The following is a 19,342-nucleotide window of genomic DNA, read 5'->3' as shown; positions in this document are numbered from 1 at the left end:
ACCCCTCACAGTTTTTGTGGGTCAGTAATTCAGGAGCAGTTTATTAGTCTGTTTCTGTTGCTTGTAACAAAATACTCAAACTGGGTAATTTATAAAGAAAACTAAATTTATTGCTTACAGTTTTGAAGGCTGGGAAGTCCAAAGTACAGGGAACACATCTGGTGAGGTTCTTGGTGGTAGCAAGAGTGACCCAGAGATCTCACATGGGAGAAAATGGTGAAGCAGAGAGAGGCCAACCTCCTCATTTACTCTCCTTTTAAAGCCCTCAGAACCCTATCCCTGACCACCATTATTAATCCATTCACTACAGCATGGTCCTACTATCTAACCACCTCTTCAAGGCTCCACCTTTCAATTAATATAATAGGATTTCCCACCCTCTTTACACTGTCACAGTGGGGATCAAGTTTTGGGGGTACACTCAATGCAAGGCAAGCAGCATAGTTGGGGTCTAGTTCCAAGGTGGCTCAGTCACATAGGTGAAGAGTTGATGCTGGTTATTGTTGAATGTCCCTGAAACATGAGGCTTGTTTCCGTTAGAGCAAGTGATCCATGAGAGGCCAAGAGGGAAGCTGCAATATTTTCATGATCTAATCTTGGAAAACATACACCATCATTTCCACATTATCCTAATCATGGCTGTCATGAGTCAACCATGATTCAGTGTGGGAGGGAACTGCACAGGGATGTGAATACCAGCAAATAAGGATTATTATTATTATTTTTATTATTATTATTAATTATTTATTTATTTTTTGTCTTTTTCGTGACCGGCACTCAGCCAGTGAGTGCACCAGCTATTCCTATATAGGATCCGAACCCGCGGCGGGAGCGTCGCTGTGCTCCCAGCACCGCACTCTCCCGAGTGTGCCACAGGCTCGGCCCGCAGATAAGGATTATTGAAGGCCATCTTGGAAACTAGATACAACATCACTACATAAACACCGTTGTACAGTAAAGAAACAAAGACAAAAAGGGAGAAGCTAAAAATATTAGTATTAAGCAGCACTTCATTAATAGCTGTGTTCTAGAGATTTGCCAGTCTCCATCTTCCTCAGTCTGTCATGGTCTTCTAACCACAGCAGTTATTAATAACTAACACTTAGACCCAAAAGATAGGGTTTTAGAATAAAGACCAAACAGTACGGCTGGAACTTTGAAAATGCTATATTCATAGCAAAATGGGGACTAGAAAAATCTGCCCATCAAGAAAGGAAAATAATGAAGAGTGTTAACTATAATGGTGTGGGTTCTGGTGTGGAAAAAATGTCCCCTAAGCATTTGTAGCCATAGTCAGGCAGGCTCACATGGCCTGGATTTCCATTTCCTGCAGAATCTGAAAACCCCAAACTACAACATTCACAGAGAGTGGTCCTGAACTTCTAGCCTTGAGGTGTCTGGCAGAACCAATTATAAATCTTCTCTGGAGGAACAAATCTTCAAACCATGGCTCCCATGATTCCTATGTAGAATATGCTTAGCAAACATGAACACTACAAAATTATAAAGCAGTCAAAGGAGGCATTATGAGTGAGAGCCAAGAGAAACAATAAGCACCAGAATTGAACACCCAGAATTTTGGATTAAAGAATTATTAAAATAAAAATCTAATGTAACTATTTTAAAATAGTGAAAGAAAAAAATGAAATAAATACATAAAAAAGATAAGGCAGATCTGAAGAGAAATAAGAATAATAACAACCGTAAGCTAGGAATAAATGATATAATGATCAAAATCATAAGCTCATTGGAATGTCCTACTTATAGCATGTCAGAGTGAGGAAGTAAACAGATCCACTCCTCAAAAAGCAACCATAAAACTAGACAAAATATGATCATTTCAATAGCTGCAAAAAAGCATTTGACAAAACTGATACCCATTTATGATAAAAAAAAAAAAAAATTCAATGAATTAGAAATACAGGAAACTCCCTTAGCTTGATAAAGGGCATCTATGAAAACCTATAGTAAACATCATAATTTAAAAAAGACTATTTCCTCCCTAAGATCAGGAACAGGGCAATGATATCCAGTCTTATTACTTCCATTCAACATTGTACTGGATATTCTAGCAAGAAATAAAAGGCATCCAGCTCGGGAAGAAAAAAGTAAAATTGTATTTATTTACAGATGACATGATCCTGCATTTAAACTGCAATAATTCCACAAAAAAAGTAAACTGCAAGGATTCCATAAACAAAAACTATTAAAACCAACAAATTCAGCAAGGATGGCTACAAGATTAATATACAAAAATCAATTTTATTTCTATTATACTAGCAGCAATCTGAAAATTAAATTAAGAAAACAGTTCCACTCACCTTGCATTAAAAAAGATTAAATAGGGCTGGTCAGTTAGCTCAGTAGGTTAGAGCATGATGCTGATAACACCAAGGTCCAAGGTTCGATCCCTGTACCAGCCATCCACCAAAAAAAAAAAAGAAGTAAATACTTAGAAGTACAGTTGACCTTTGATTTGAGTTCAAACACAGATTTGAACTGCATGAGTCCACTTAAACACTGGTTTTTTTTCACCCAACCATAGATAAAAAATACAGTATTCCTAGTATGTGAAACCTGTGTACATGGAGGGCCAACTTTTTATATTTGTGGGTTCTGCAGGGCCAACTGTGAAACCCAAGGATATGAAAAGTTGGCAGATTTTGGTGTACACAGTGATTGTAGAACTAATCCTCCATGGATATATAGGGATGACAATAAATTTAACAATTAAAAAGTGCAATATAGGTACACTCAAAATTATAAAAGAATTTTTGAGAGAAAAATTATACACTTTGGTGAGAAAATTTATAAAAGATCCAAATAAATGGAGAAACATTTCATGTTGATGGATTGGAAGGCTTGGTATTTAAGATGGCAATTCTCCTCAAATTCTCTCTAGCAGAAGAATTGCAGAACTGACCCTGAAATATACATAAAAATGCAAAGGACAGAATAGCTAAAACAATTTTGAAAAAGAAGAAAAAATTTGAAAACTGAAAATTCCTGATTTCATAAGGTAGTATAAAACTACAGTAATCAGGACAACATAGTATGGGCATAAGAATAGGCTTGTAGATCAATGGAATAGAATTTAAAGTCCTGAAGTAAATTCTTACATTTATAATGAATTGATTTTCAACAAAGGTGCCAAGGAAATTCCTTGGGGGGAAAGAATGATTCTTTCAAAAAATAATACTAAGACAAGTGAATGTCTACATGGCAAAAGAGGAATTGAGACCCTTACCTCACACCATACACAAAAATTAATTCAAATGGATCATTGACTTAGACATACAAGCTAGAGTTCTTGGAAGTTTGAGACAATCTGATTCTCACTTTTGTATGCAAATCATTTCCTTCTCTGGCAATTATTCAGATCATTTTCAACCCAACTCTATGTATATGTGTGTGTGGTGATTTCATGATGATGTTCTTTGGTGTAGTTTTTTTTTTTTTTTTTTTTTTTTTTTTTTCCATTATGGGCCCAGTGGACTCATTTCTATAGTTCTAGGAAATTTTCTTGAATTATTTGATAACTTTCCCCTTCTTCCCAAACTGCTCTGCTTTCTCTTTCTGGAACTTCTGTTATTTGAACAGGATATAATCAACTGACTTGGTGTTATTAAAAATCGTCATTTTGCATCTTCTTTTCATGTGTGCTTTTTGCTTTACTTTCTTGAGTCTTTTTTTTTAAACATTATCTTTTTAGTCTCGTTTTGAATTTTTCATTGGTGATATTTTACTTTTAATCTCCAAAACTCCATTTATTATCTGATCCTTTCTTTCTTATGTCATCTTGCTGTTATTTCACAGATGCTATATTATTTCTTAGCTCTCTGAGCATATGAATGATAGAGTTTGTTGTGTTTTGTTTTCTTGGGATAGTTTCCATTTCTTCAAGTTGCCTTTGTGATGATTTGTTTTCCTTTTATTAGTTTTCTGATGTTGATACTGTTTTGCTCTCTGACTTTCATTTTAGAATAATAGAGAATTTCCTCAAATACCTTGTGATCCTTTGCAGTCCATGTGTACTGAAAGTTGGGGAATGAAATGGGGAGTTATAGGGCCTAGTGGGACCTACACACTTTAGTTTTCATGGTGGTGGGATCTGATTTTGCAGTTGTATTGAGGAACACCAAACATCAATGTCTTTAGGCTGACTAGATTCTCCAGTGAATAATCTGTCTCCTGTCTGGAGGGTTGAAGTCAGCTTCTAGAGTTCTAGGAACTAATGGGGAAGAAGGGACAATAATTTGACATTTGGCACTGCAGTTATTCCCCCTCTTCCCTTATAAGTCCCTCAATGTTGCCTGGTCCCTTCCTCCCCAAATTAGAGTTGCTCTGTTACCCTTTCTGTGGAATAAACCTTTCATTTGGAGATGGAATAGAAGAGGGTCATTGGAGCAACTGAATGGAATAGGAGGGGGCATTTGGTTGTCTGACTGCTTCCTAAGTTTTCAAACACTTTCTGTTTTCAGTGTCCTCCCCACCCCCATCACCTTCGCTTGCAGGGGTATGTGGGGTTCCTGGTGCTGTGTCATTTGGACATTCTATGATTTAAATCATCTTTCTCCTGGACTTTTTCTGTTGCCAGGTGCTGTGCTTGGAATATGTTCTGCAAAGTTCATGTGTTGGAAACTTAATCCACAATACAACAGTATTAAGAGGTTGGAAGCTTTAAGAGGTGATTAGGTCATGAGGGCCTGTACTCTTAAATAGATTAATGCTGTTATCAGGGGAGAGGGTTCCTGATAAAAGGATGAGTTTAGCCCTCTTCCCATCTCTCTCTCTCCCTCCCTCTCTTTCCCTCTCTTTTTTACCCTCTCTTTGCTTTTCTGCCTTCTGCAAAGGGACGACACTGCAAGAAGGCCCTTTCCAGATGCAGACTCCTCTACCTTGTATTTCTCAGCCTCCTGAACTATGAGAAATACATCTCTGTTCCTTGTAAGTTACCCAGTTTCAGGTATTCTGTTATAGCAGCACAAAACTGGCTAAGACACCAGGTTAGGATTTAGTTTCAGGTTCATCAAGTTATTTACCATTGATCCGTATACTTTATAGTTTCCAAAAGTTTTCGACTCTTTCTCCCCTTACATTCTGTTTTTCTTTGTAGGTTTAGAGTTCTGAAAACTTGTATTATTGAGTTTCAGGAGGAAGTCCAGGCAAATTAAGTGCTCAAATGACCACCTTTGTTCAGAAGTGTGTTATAGTATTCCTTGTATCATTTTGTGTGTCAGAGAATTTTCATAATCTAAATTAATTAATTAGAAAATTTTATGCTTAGAAATAGGTACATTTAGGGCAAGGCTGGTGGTTGGTTATTGGTAAGGGGAGTTATGTATTCCAGGAATAGACACCATAGTTACCTCTCTCTACCACACAGAGAAATTACATTTCTCCTGATCTCAAAGGAAATTACTATTCTTGGACTTTTATCTTGCTACAGATACTCAAATTTTACTACTTCTTTTATTTATTTATCTATTTATGTATTTATTTGGAGAGTAGATATTGAACAGTAATTTAATAAATTTAGTAATTATGGAGCAATAAAAATAACTCAACACATTCACATTTTAAATTCCCAGAATTAATGACTAGTTCAAAATGATTTCCTAGGCCCATAGAATTGTGTTTTAACTTTCTTACAAATGAATAGCCATCTCAGAACTCTCTCAGGAACTAGATCTTTCCATTTGGTCAGAGGTCAACGTGATGCAGCTCATAGAGGGCAAGTGCTTTGCAAGTGATGTCAAAACCCTCAGGGGGAATCTGCAAGTCTGAGAAGAGCTTTATTCATCCAAGTCAAATTCAAGCGTCCCAAGAGACAGTGGAATAAAAAGTCTGTCTCCAGTTTCAGTGGGCCCTTGATCCTCAGGAATCATCACCTATAATGCTATTTGCGGGCTCATCTGCCAGAGTTGGTGAAAAATTCATATTGTTGAAGTTCTTTCTTCAGTTAGTCTGCTGGAAGTTGTGTTAATGTTAAGCCCAGCTCATCCAGGGAGGTTGGGTGGGGCACCTTTACCCCATCACACTTTCCCTTTGCCTTTGATGTTATTTGCCCTGGATCTCTTCACCTCTGTATTTATGGCTAACGACATGCTGGAGTAAACCATTTCTCTTGTAGCTGTGTTTTTGGAGTCAATCAGGGTTACCAGCACTCTTTGTAAATGTTTTCTCCTGCTTTCCTGTATTTCACTTTTAGTCACTTCTGCTGCACATTTCTCTCTTTCCACTTTGCTTCTCCACTGTCGTCTAATTTCAGAAGGAATCCTGCCTTTCATTAATGACCTATGGAATAAAAATAACAGGAAACTTCTGGAACTTTTATTTACAAATATAAATTTGATGAACAAAATGGAATCAATTTCAATTTCTTGAAATAGAATGTATTTGTTATGCAAAAGCAGGTGTGATGTGGTACATAAACAAAAACTTAGGTAGCTTCACTAACTTTCCATGGATTTGGTCTAGAGAAATTTGTAGAAGTGAAGAATTTTGTCTTTAGGCTTATTTATTTATTTTATTTCCCACACACCTATATTGCACTTTTTAGTCTGAGGCTCTAAAGACTTTGCAAGTATGAGCTCGTTGAATTCTAACAATCCTATGAAATAATTTTGTCCACCTTTTATAAATGATAAGAATGAGGCACAGAGAAGTTTATTAACTTCCCTAAGATTGCACAGCTGGTAAATGGAAGGGCTGAAATTCAATTCCAGGCAGTCCTCTGTTCCAAGGTCCACACTCTTCCTTTTTTAAAAAATTTAAATTGAAACCATACGTTGTTACCGATAGGTATTCTCTGTGTATAGAAACTAAATAGGGAAGGAAGAAAGGAAGGGACAGGGAGATAGAAAAGGAGAGGGAAAGAGAGAGGCTAAGGAAGTGAGGGAAGAGGGGAAGGGGAAAAAACAGTGATCAGTCCCTTTTATCACTGTCAACACAAGCTGGGTTTATTTAATTCAAGAGCATACATTTAAAGTATGTTCCGTTTGAAAATGCTTCCAATGTACAGCAACCTTATACATGCTGCAAAGTAAAGTGTGCCTGTACTCGAAAAGAGTGAAATGATTCATTAAATCTGAATCTGCTTCAAATCAAACATATTAACTTGCTGAGTAGACTATGATTATGGGGAAATAAAGAGGCTATTTCATCGTATTTTTCAGAACATTCAGAAGCTTCTCAATAGCCAACTAAGGAAGAGTAATACATATTAGAAGAAAGGTTTCAGTTTCTACTATGCTACTAAAAATTGTCTTCTGTTTAAAAATGCAGATTCAATAAGTGAGTTTTAGGTCTTGCAAAAATGGGTTAAATAGATATCAGAGAAGTATACTATGTGCATGTATGTTTTCTATGCAAATACAGCTATCCCATGACATGTGGTTATGAAATACATTACATAATTGGAAATGCACTTTAACTTTGTGTATGTGTGTGTGTTGTTGAGTCCGTGGTCTTGATAGTGATGTCAGGCTGTGGAGAAAATAAGGCTGAGAAGTGAGGCTGGAATAGTGGGACTCAAAGAATGATTGTGAATGCACGGAACAGTTTGATTAAATGCAAGAGAGGAAGAGGCTGAGGGTATTCATGTAACAAAGCTAATGATTCAGAATGTCCCATACATACCTAGACATTCATTTGGTTGCCTGAATTTGCTTCCTAATAAATTAATTTGGTAAGTGTAAGCATCTTTGCTTTGGGGTATCACACACAAAACATGAGTCAACATTTCAGACCTGTCCAGAATGACACATCTCCATTTGTTTCTTTAGTGCTTATATGCATTGTTTCTTTATGGTGGTTTAAACTTTGTGTCTCTTTTGCATAAATACTCTTCCCCTAATTTTTGCTTTGTTTTGGTTACTGTCTACCACTCCAGTAACTCTTACCACATGAAGAAAACACTTCACCACTATTATTTAGGAGAATGGAAGCTCTTTACTTATTTTGTTCTTTCTTTTGAAGGAGTTCAAAATAAGAAAGTGATAATATTTCAAAAATGGATTTATATTAAAGAAAAGTATGTTCCATAAACAACAAAAAAGAAAAAATATGTTCCATATACAGCAAAAATAAATAAATAAATAAAAGGAAAAACCTGACTACCCATATTTTTATTCTTCTTCTAATGTTTACTGACTTAATCACTAGACAGCAAGCTCCATGAGGGGACAAAAATGACTTTTATTGAGCACTGTATCTCCAGTGTCTGGAATCTGTAGGGACACAATAGATGCTCTAAAGTATTTGCAAACAAATACATAGAGTAACATCCTGGAATGCAATCTGAATGAAAAATTTACAAATTTCAAACAAAGAAAATATATAACAGGATTAATTCTAATGAATTATGGAAGTTTACTTTTGCAGGGCTGAATATGATAGTTTCTTAGAAAGGCTTTGCTTCACTGTACACATGAAATTTTTAAAAATATTTGCTTGCTTAGAAATTCTCTAGTTACATAAAAATCAACTGCTTTAATAATTTTTAATCATTTTTTAAACATGGAGATTTGTGGGCCAAGCCTGTGGTGCACTTGGGAGAGTGCAGCGCTGGGAGCGCGGCAACGCTCCCGCCACCGCAGGTTCGGATCCTATATGGGAATGACCGGTGCACTCATTCGCTGAGTGCCGGTCACGAAAAAGACAAAAAAAACCCAAAAAACAAACAAACAAACAAACAAAAAACATGGAGATTTGTAAATCCTGGTAGCTATTCACAAAAGGCTGAATTTTTCTTAAATAAAAATCTTTCCCATTATAGAATGCATATTGTCAACTTTTTCTTCTATTAAATATTTGAGTACTATTTTTTAATTTTAAACTGTTTTTCCCATAAACATTGTAATTGTCTTAGCTTTTCTGATTTTAAAGTTCTGGTGTTCCCCAACCTAAAATTTGTCCTATAGATGGAGCTCTTTCTTCTAATCAAAACCACATAAGAAGACTCCTCACAAATCTGACATAATATCTCATATATATATTAAAATTTTTTTTAATCTTTAATTTTGCTTTTCAGGCTGCATAAGCTCTATTCCTGCAATCATCTCTTTGCATCAACTTGTCTTCTCTCGCATCAATGTCTGTGTTAGTTGGGCAGAGCTGTCTTGGAGGATCGAGTTAGGGTAAATTCTATTTTCTGTTGGAACAACCAAAACCCTTGCTCTCCTGGTTTAGAAGCTCTATTGTGAAATGCCACAAAATGGCCAGCTCAGGGCAGTGGCCATATTTATGTACAGTAACCTTGAGATGGGATATCCAAAGGAGGTGAAGATCATTTGGGCTGAGGCTGATGTTGGCACGACTCTAGTGTCCCCTTTCATTTTTACACATCTCCCACTCTTCTGACTCATTCAGAGGGTTTTGATCTGTTGCTTTTTCTAGTTCTCTCTTTTCTCTCCTCAGCCACCGAAGAAATATACAGAACTGATACTACCTTAAACAGACACTTTTCAGGTAATTTCTTCATATTAAAGGGGTCATTTGCTCCATTAGGTAATGCAGAACTGACAATAAATATGCTTTAAGAATGATTATCACATGATTGATTAGTTTATCTAACTTTACCAGCCTCAAGTAATCTCCAGTTTATCATATGCCATTTGCTCTTACCGCGAATTAAAGAATTAAAGTGAATATTTTTTACTCTATGTTACTTATTATTTCCTTGGGAAATAGATTCATCCAGGAATTTCTGCAAAACTGAATTAAGACATCACTTTTAAAGAGGAAGAAAGAATGAAGCAGGAGGCGGTCTGTTTGGGCTAGTCATTTGGCTTCCTCTTTGTGGGAGGCAGATCAAAGTGATTTCCCACAGGTCAGGTCAAAGCCCCTTTTCTTGAATATTTAGGCCTCCTCAATTTTCTTTCCGTGGATAAATCAAACTCACAAGAGTAAATATTTTTGAAATACTTTCAAATCAAAACATTGGTTCTGCTAGTCAAAAATAGCTTTTTAACATATTGGAAATACTGAAATAATATTTAGATTTCTTTGGATTGGATCCAAAAGGACTCCCTTAGGTCGATTTTTTTTTTTTTTTTGGATGTAATAGTCCTGAGATATAAGTTGCAAATAAAACATCATTTGTCAGTTTTCTAAAAAGGAAAACTTGTTTTCTCTTTTAAAGTAGATTTTCAAAATATTTCATACCCACTAACTGGTTAATTCTATGTCTGAAGTCACAGTCTGAATTATCTAAATGCTTTCACTCTTTAATGTCACGAGGCGGGCAGGGATCACAAAACAAACCCACAATTTTAAAAAATGTGATCATGGCAACTTTCTCCATAACTTTTTGCTGCTGTAAATTCTAAACACTGATTACATACTTGAAAAAGAAATTCAAGTTACTTATTTTTTTCTAAGTTTTTACTTACAATACATCCATTCTCATTTTATGTTGCATGAAGTTTAAATTTTCAAAATGATTAGTGTTCTTTTCCCTAACATTTGAAAAGAGAAAAATGGATTTGATTCTCCCTAGCAAGAATAATTGAACCACTTTAATGTGTGTGTGTGTGTGTGTGTGTGTGAATGTGTGTGTGTATAAAGAGAGAGGGAGAGAATATGAGATTAAAAGGAAAAAAGACTACTCACTTTCTTCAGTTTCATTCAAACTCATTTCTTCTCTCCACATCACATCCTCCACTCTGTCCTTTTTAACATTAAATTTTTATATGTCTCATTGCCATATAACCAATTTCAGTGTGTAGCCACTCCTCTGGGAACTCAGGAAAGTTTTAGAAGCTTGGGTCAAGAGAAGTTCCCAACATCTGTAGCAAATTGGCTCTCTGTAGTTTGTTTGCTTATTTGTATCTAACAAAAATACTACCAATAGAATTGTGTGATAAAAGATATAAAAACCTTCTAAAATATGTAATGGCTTAGGGTATTGATACATATTTAATATTAAAAGAAATTTCTTCCTTCACAATTGAGGGAAGGTCCTGTTGTCTTTGCTCTTATATCAACTGAAAAGCAATTTTCTTCCTCAGTTTCCTCCAAATGGGGAGAACAACACTGACCCCATAAAGTTGCTGAGAAGGTTAAATGCAACAATTCATGTAATATCCATGCAGCACTCAATAACCATATTATTATTATTATTACTATTACGTTTTTACTCCTAATGCTAACAATGCCTGAGTCCTTCCACAACCTCCTCTTAACAATTATTGATTTTCTTGGTGTCTCAAGTCTGCTGTTGGTATTGGTTTTATCAAGTATTAACATCCATAAACACGTTAGAAGGAGAAAGAGTAGAGAGGAGGAGGGAATTGTAGATATAATGAAATTCTTCCCAAGCCTCCGACTCCTTAGAAATTACTCTTCCGATTAGGTTCTGATATTATTACTATCGATGCTTTTACATGATTTTACTCATAAAGCTAATTTTATAATGGTCTGGGGTTTTGATAGACTCTGTCTGGGCAAACACTCCTTTATTTGAAGTGACAATCATTCTCTGATCAATTATAGCAGTGACAGTCAGTCTGATTATTTGGTTTAAAATGTACGTTCTTTTATTTAGACATCTAAGTAAAGGAGAAGATGCTTTTTGAAGACCAAATTGTATTCATGTAAAGCTAAGTTAATTATCTCATTTGGATCTTTAAATGTGGAATTTCCAAATAATTGAGATTAGAGCTTAAATTTAAAATGAGAAGAGATAAAATCTTGGAGCATAGGAAATAAATATAAACTATTGTCTTATTTACCCATGTGTTGATTACAGAACTTCAAAAGCTTGTTTGACAATCATTCCCAGAATATGTCTTATAGTTGTCAGGTCCCATATGCAAAAATAATTGCTAATTATTTGGGGTTTTCATTTGAGAGAATCTCTCTTCATTGTTTATTATTCCTACTAATGATTGCAATGACTTCAATTAAGTTTTTGGATACATCTTTATGCTTATATTTCTAGTCTTATGTTTTTTCATGACAGTACAGATCTCTTTAAATTTTTCCAAAACCACATGTGGAATCTTGGAACGGAGCGAGCAGTGCTGAATCCTCTCATCATTCTCAATGTGGATGGTGTTCAATTTGCATTCAGTTTTGAAATGATCCTGATTGTGCATTTTGACTAAGCCTAAACTTTTCTTTAAATTGTTAGCCATAGACATAAACATATAGAAGCACAAGTATTTAAGTGCCAAATCTATTGCTTAGCCCAAAGGGTGATTTCTAGGGAGTCCTAGGTTGGGGAGAATATCACCATTTTCACAGTGCCTGCTCCTTCTCTATTTTCTCCCAACATGTTTATGGAAGCTAAAACTGGGTAAAACCGATAACAGTGGTGAACTGGAGACATCCAAAAGAATAACTGTTAAGGCGAGCATGTGGAGGAGCCAAACATTGTTAATTCTATCAGGCAACCAACCTTCCTGCTTATATCCATTAAAAAAAAATTGTAGCTGTGAATGATTCACTTCTCTCTGGGACTCAGATTTCTCATCTCCAGGCTGGAGCTATGGCCTAGAGTCTCTAAGATTCTTTGCAAGGCTGATACTCCTGCAACTAACTCGGCACATTTCATCACCCCTCATTTCTCCTCCTATGTCACTGACAGCTTCAGTTGCCTGATCCCCCTAGAAGTGAGATTTGCCAAAATGTGAGGACATAGATACTTTTCTTATGCTAAAGATCACTCTGATAAAGAGAAAATTCCAGGACCCATTGCTCTCATCAGCCCCCCTAAACAACTTTTTAAACATGGCTTTACAATAATATAGGCTGAGTACTTTAGTGTAAATCAATTTGTTCCCTTCCACATTATTGACACACATCATGTTTCCCTGTAAAGACAGATTCTAACACATGGCCGTCCATGATAAAAAGAGCATTGCTTGCTTTTTTGCTTTTTTTTTTAAACAGACATTTTTAGGTGAAACCATTTTATTTCAGAGCCTACTTAATAGATAATACTAAAGTGTAGGCTTTGCACAAAGAATGTGGTTTGCTTGATGTGATTTTCTGTGTGAACTGCCAAAGTAACCTCAGGAACTCAGTTAAGCACATCTCAGCTCCCAATAATAAAAGTAAATGCACCATATCCTTACCTTCTCGATCCACACCATCATTATCAATATCATCTGTTGTTAAAATGAGGAGTATGATGTTGAGCTAATAATAGTGAATCACAGCATCGTGTTCATGTGAAAAATATCAGCCCCCTTGAAAGAATGTTTCATGGTTATGACCTGGTGGCTTTAAAAATTATTATTTTGTATTGCAGATGAGATGAGAGCTAGAGAAATTATGTAGTTGAAAAAAAAAACCCCGAAATACCCCAAAGTTCTATTTTTGACTTTTCTGCCACTGACTCATATAGTATGAACTCGAACCAGTCACAAAAGTGGCTTCCTGACTAAAGTGAGAAAATGCTTTAGCTTACCTATTTGAATGTTGGAGAACTGCTGAGATCCCTTATATAAATATTTTTCTTTGAGCTGCCTAGAAGACGGGAACTTTATAAATATTTAGTATTATTGTTGCACCTTTAGGTACAAGTAGACAGGAAAAATATGATACTTTCAAGAGGAAATAAACTATTTCAGACCATCCTAATTCATACCAAGCAACTTTGCATTGGCTTACTACCATCCCTTGGGCTTTCTTTTTTCCTTACCCTTTCCCCCAGCCCTTTTTAGTTGACTAATGTAGAAATATAAATAAATCCTAGCAACAGAGAGTTTGGAGATGAGGAAGCTCAGTATGGGCGCTCACAGACTGCACACAGACTGATCGCAAGCTGTGGATCAGGATGGGTGAAGAATCAAAATAAATATTACACTTAAATTCCTGGTTGAAAATTATGAGAAAATGATTCATTTTAAGAATGAGTAATTTGGGTAAATGTCCTGAACTTAAGTAAGACCTTACTGAATATCTAGTTTTGTCTATTCTGTTTCTTTTGGCTATTCATGTATCCAAAGGATACATATGGAGAGAAGAAGCCAGAACAAATGCGATTGTAACTGACATGTTTAGAGTCACTGTTTATTTCAAGTGATGTCTTACAAAATTAATTCACCTGTTTCTTTGCAAATTCTTGCCCAACAGACTTCCTCCAATGCCTTAATGGAACTGGGTTCTGGAATGATGTTCCCAGAATACACTCAGGGTTATTTTTGTATGGTAGAATTTCAGGTGATTTTCAAACTTTACTTTCTTATTCATACTTTTCTGCATTTCTTGACTTTTTTTCTTTAAATAAGCAGCAAGTTTTATTTTTATAAAAATAACAAGTTTTTAAAAAACTAATTTTGAAATTCTTTATTACTGATTTCATTTTCCACTCTGCCGTGTTCCCTGAGTTTTTAATGGATTTATGATTTCTCCTTGCTTTCCTGACACATTTAGAACAAGCAGCAAAACAGTAATTGATTTCCAAATTGGGAAATTGACTCCTGTATGAAATGGAAGTGTGGAGTTGGCTTTGATCTGGGGAACTCAGGCAGCTTCCAAAGTACACATAGATAACACTTTCTACTTTGTCTTTTGTTACTGGGGTAATTCAAACCAAAGCAGACTGGATCTCTTGATTATGTTAATAATGTTCTGTTTGTTGACCTAATCTCAAGATGATTATATTAGTCTTAATGTTTCTTGAGTATTTTTAAGGGCATTTTGGATGCAATGCCGGTCACAACAAAAGACAATAAATTCACACTCAATCATTTAACTTAGTGAAATAAAAACAATTTAAAACTTTCTCTTTTTTGTATTCATGTATGGTCTTTTCTATTTTTGCCTCAATACCAATGCAGAGCAGAACATTCAATGGTATCTGGGGGCCAAGCTTTCCCCCCATAGTCCAACTTTGTAAGAGGATGCTTGCAGGAGAAGCTGGCCTATTGCATGACTGTTCATATTCTAGGCAATGGGGCTATAAGGAAACAGATGCAGTTTCTGACCTAGAGAAGCTACCGGAGGAAAACAACCATGCAGACAAGCAGTGCACTGAAGTGTCAGGGGGCTATATGAGGTCTGGACAGAACATTCCATGGGCACCACTGTGGAGGGGTTGATGCCATCTGACTGAAGTGTGGGAAGAGGATGAGAAAGGACAGAAGGGAGAAAGGACAAACCTGGCAGAGCCAGCAGTCTGAAAACACGCATGGCTCTCACTGAGGATTTTAGAGGTGGTTCCCATGTGTCTAGAGGCCAATGGGTGAGTGAGATGAGAGATGGAAGGTGGAGCTAGAACATAAATGGGGGTCAAATTCTGGAAGAAATGACATCATTTTGTTTTAATAAGGAGGCAGAAAATGTGGTAGATGTGAATTTGGAGTTTATAGAATGAACTCCAGGAAGCAGGTATAGCTCCAGGCTCCTCCATGCTAGAAATAAAAGAAGTGTCACAAAACAGGAGGTTGGCCTTTGATCGCTCTGCGGTAATAACTCCCCTGAAGTCCCTGCCCGGTATAGTGACAGGCTGCTCACCATACCTCACGTGCTGCCCGGACCCACTCTTCTTGGCTTCCCTGTCCACCATCTTGCTCCCCTTTCTCTCCATGTCCTCCCTTTCTTCATGTCTGAAGCCAGCAGCAGCAGCCAAGTCCTTGGTGCTTGTGGAAACCCAGTTCTAAGGTTGCCACCATTACGTTGCTGCAGCAGATGCTGCTGGCCCTGATGTCAGCCCGGCGGGACCTGAGCTGTTGCTGGAGCTGAGGCACCGGCCTGTTGATACTTCGTATTCTCAATGCCTCAGTTCTTTTAAGGCTTCACAGGCTCTTGTATTTCTCACCTTGTCCCAAGGTTTCAACTTCACTTCTCTGATGCTGGTTTACTGTCATTGGCTAAGCCTGTGGACATTTATCTCCTCTTTCCTTGGGGCAAATCAGTCAATGCCCTGAACCCCCTGATGAGCAGTTCTACGTAAAGGTTGCCTTCCCAACATGGTCAAATGTGCCCGAATTCTTACAAGAACGTAGTCTAGACACGTGTTGGTAACTTTGGAAAAGTCATGGGAAAATAAATGAGAAAACAACCGCAGGAAAAGACAGGATGGAGTATGACCCCAGGGTCGAATATAGGTGAAAGAATATGGGTGGCTTGTGTGGAGCCTCCCAATCCAGAGTCAATAGTATGTATTTGTAGCATTCTTCTCACTTTTACTTTTCGTTTGGTGTCCTCTCCTACTTGTTTTTCTATTTTGTATTCTTTGTATTTTTATAAGCTACCTTAGAACCTTTTTTTTTTTTTTGAACATGGCAGAATGTATGTAAATGAATAAATTTAGAAGGAAATTTACAGTTGCCGTATTGAGTATTTAACATTCTGAAGACAGGAGTTGGTCAAAGGGAGAGGTAAAAACCAAACAGAACTTCTAGTAAAGGTGGCTACGGCCAGAACTTGAGATAGCAGGAAAAAGAGGATTTCAAATTAAAATCTAACTCCCAGATGATAATTCAACGCTGACTTACTCTGCTGATGGCAAAGTAGTTGGGCACAATTTGTCCCCTCACAACCAAATCAAACCGAAAACCAGGCGGAAGGCAAGCATCGGGCCCCTCGGGGTGAAAACGAGGGAGAAACGTGCCAGGGGAGGTGAACCGTGCCCCTCCATGGGGTAGGGACTTCGCTGGGTGCTGGCTCTGGAAAACCCACAGCACGGGATATGGAGACGTCAAAGTTCCCCCGGACGGGCCCATCCCTTCTGCTCCTGTCCGGCCCTCCTGGGCTACACCCGCTGTCCCTCCTGGATTTCTCGTGCTGGCCGCAGGCTCCCTCCCGCTCCTCCCTGTCCCTCCGCCCCCGCCCCCGCTCCGTCCAGGAAGCCCCTCGCTTCCCTTCCCACCGATGCCAGACCTTGGGGACAAGTCTGGGGTGGGGGGCGGCAGGTGGATGGGCGGGCCGGGCCGGCGGCCGGGGCGGGGACAGCGGGTCCTGCCCCTCCCGGACGGGCGCGCGGCCGGCCCGGGGGGCGGTCCCAGGGCTCCCGCTCGCCGCCGCCGCTGCTCGTGCGGCTCGCGGCTCCCCGGTGGCCGGAGCCCAGGTGCGCGCGGGCAGCAGGCGCCGAGGATGTGCGGCTGGGGCTGGCCGCTGCTCTTGCTGTGCGGGCTGCTCCCCGGGGCGGCGGCGGGGGGCTCGGGCCGGACCTACTCGCACCGCACCCTCCTCGACCCGGAGGGCAAGTACTGGCTGAGCTGGGGCCAGCGGGGCAGCCGGCTCGCCTTCCGCCTCGAGGTGCGCACCGCCGGCTACGTGGGCTTCGGCTTCTCGCCCACCGGGGCCATGGCCGCGGCCGACATCGTCGTGGGCGGGGTGGCCCACGGGCGGCCCTACCTCCAGGTAAGCGCGTCCCCTCCCGGAGCCGGCCCTGCAGAGCCCCGTCCAGACCCCGGGGAGGGCGCGGGTGCGGGGCGACCCCGGGGCCACCCGGCGCTCTCTCCCGGGGCCAGGCTGGACACCCTCGTCCGCCCCCTCCCCGCAGTCCCTTAGCCCCATCCCGGAGCCCTTTCACCTTCGCCATCTTCTCCTGCACCCCCAGGGCCGAAGGCGCCCGCGTCTGGGCTCCCGTGTCCCACCCCGCCGCTCGGAGCTCGGGTGACCCCTGGTAGTTTTCCTCCTCTGAACACTTTCCTGGCCCCAGCGCTCCACTTACGAGATCGTCCACCGACACACCTGCCACGCATCCGCCTTCGTCCTTGATGGGAAAGGAGCGGGAGTCAGCTTTGGGGACCTGACGGGACAGCTCTCAAGCAAGGCAGATTGTCAGCTACAGATGAGAGACAGATGAAAGGTCCTCAGTCGCTTAGGGTCCCTGCTGTTCAGAGAGCAGTTTAGGAAGCCGCATTTAGAGACCTTCAAAACCTAAGTTCCCTGGGCAAAACCCCCTATGAAGTGGTAAAACTTTTCACTTACTTTAATAGCCAACGAAGTAAGTTAATTTGATAGCTGCCGATTTGCTCTGAAGGAGCCAAACGTTGCCTGTTTGTAGATACCTTTATGCATAAGAACAAAAGTATTGTGAAATGGCCAGAATGGTTAGGTTTCCTGGACATCTTTGATCTTGACCAACATTTGGATGTTGGGGTTTACACTCGTTGTTACTTAGTAAAATTCATGCAAAAATACCGCCCTCTGCTAAAAATCTCCTATCCAGATGAAAACTCCTAGCTGTTTCAGCATTGTGTTAAGGTTTTGATAGTATTAAAATCAATGTTCCCACTGGATTTCAGAGTTTGTTTCTCAGTCACTCTAACCCGGACCTCTAAGTTCGATCTCCACAGCGTTCTGACTGAGATACCATCAACTTTAAACCCTGATTCTGGCACTGAACTTTTAAACTTTGGCTAGAAATAAAGTGACAGCAATAAAAAGTACACAACCACTCTATTATCTATTTTTTTCATGAATTAATCGTTTCCTCCCAAAACGAGTACTCCACAACTCCAATAAAATAAAGTTTTATGAGGATTGTACTCTGCTGAAGTCATTGATATATAAATTTTCTCCTGCTGTGGCATTTCAAACATTAAATTTGTGAACCAAAGATCTGACTCCAAACACAGGCCTCACTAGCTAAACGCCTTACTTTCCTGTGATGCGAAGTAGCCAGTACCTTATTTAAACACCTATTTGAACCAAGTTTTTATATTTATATGTGTTTGTCTGTTTGTTTGTTTAGGGTGGGAGTGTATATGTCCCTTAACTATCCCTGCATGTTTTGTGAACCAAAGATCTGACTCCAAACACAGGCCTCACTAGCTAAACGCCTTACTTTCCTGTGATGCGAAGTAGGCAGTACCTTATTTAAACACCTATTTGAACCAAGTTTTTATATTTATATGTGTTTGTCTGTTTGTTTGTTTAGGGTGGGAGTGTATATGTCCCTTAACTATCCCTGCATGTTCTGTGGAAGGGGGCATGAGAAATCTTACTATATGGTAATATTATAAAATAGGGCATACTTTAAAAGTTAGCTTGATGTAATTTTCTGCAAAAAGTAGCATTTCTAGAAAGCCCACCCAATTCAAAATCAAATGAGCAGAGTCCTGACTCAACATGCCATAATAAGCCTACCACAAACATAGACTTTGTAATGCCACCAGGTGTTTTCACATTGCTGATGGTTCTTCATAAAGATTGCATAAGTCTTAAGTGCTCTTTAGACTGATTTTGAAACATGAAACTTTTCTTAATTAGTGAATACGTATTACTATGAGATAAATTAGAAATAGATACTTTCCCAATGTATTTAATGAGCAACAAATGGAATTTCCCCCTCCGTTTTTATTTCTAAGGAATAAAATGCTTATTTTCACGTATAAAGTATCATCATTTCTTTATTTGGCTGACATGCTTTACCATT

At 39.0% G+C, this 19,342-nt stretch overlaps 1 protein-coding gene across 1 annotated transcript in view; it reads left to right on the top strand.

The window, feature by feature from the left end:
- The first annotated feature begins 17,049 nt into the window (after positions 1-17,049).
- Positions 17,050-19,342, top strand: part of MOXD1 (monooxygenase DBH like 1) — a 95,761-nt gene continuing 93,468 nt past the window's right edge. The window contains exon 1 of the mRNA XM_063098113.1: positions 17,050-17,319. Coding sequence (XP_062954183.1) covers positions 17,050-17,319 — 270 coding nt within the window. The remainder of the gene's footprint in view (positions 17,320-19,342) is intronic.

This window comes from Cynocephalus volans, chromosome 5 (assembly GCF_027409185.1).
Source record: "Cynocephalus volans isolate mCynVol1 chromosome 5, mCynVol1.pri, whole genome shotgun sequence".
NCBI classification, from domain to species: domain Eukaryota; kingdom Metazoa; phylum Chordata; class Mammalia; order Dermoptera; family Cynocephalidae; genus Cynocephalus; species Cynocephalus volans.
The sequence above is the reverse complement of the archived record's forward strand: the minus strand, read 5'-3'. Positions and strand labels throughout refer to the sequence as shown.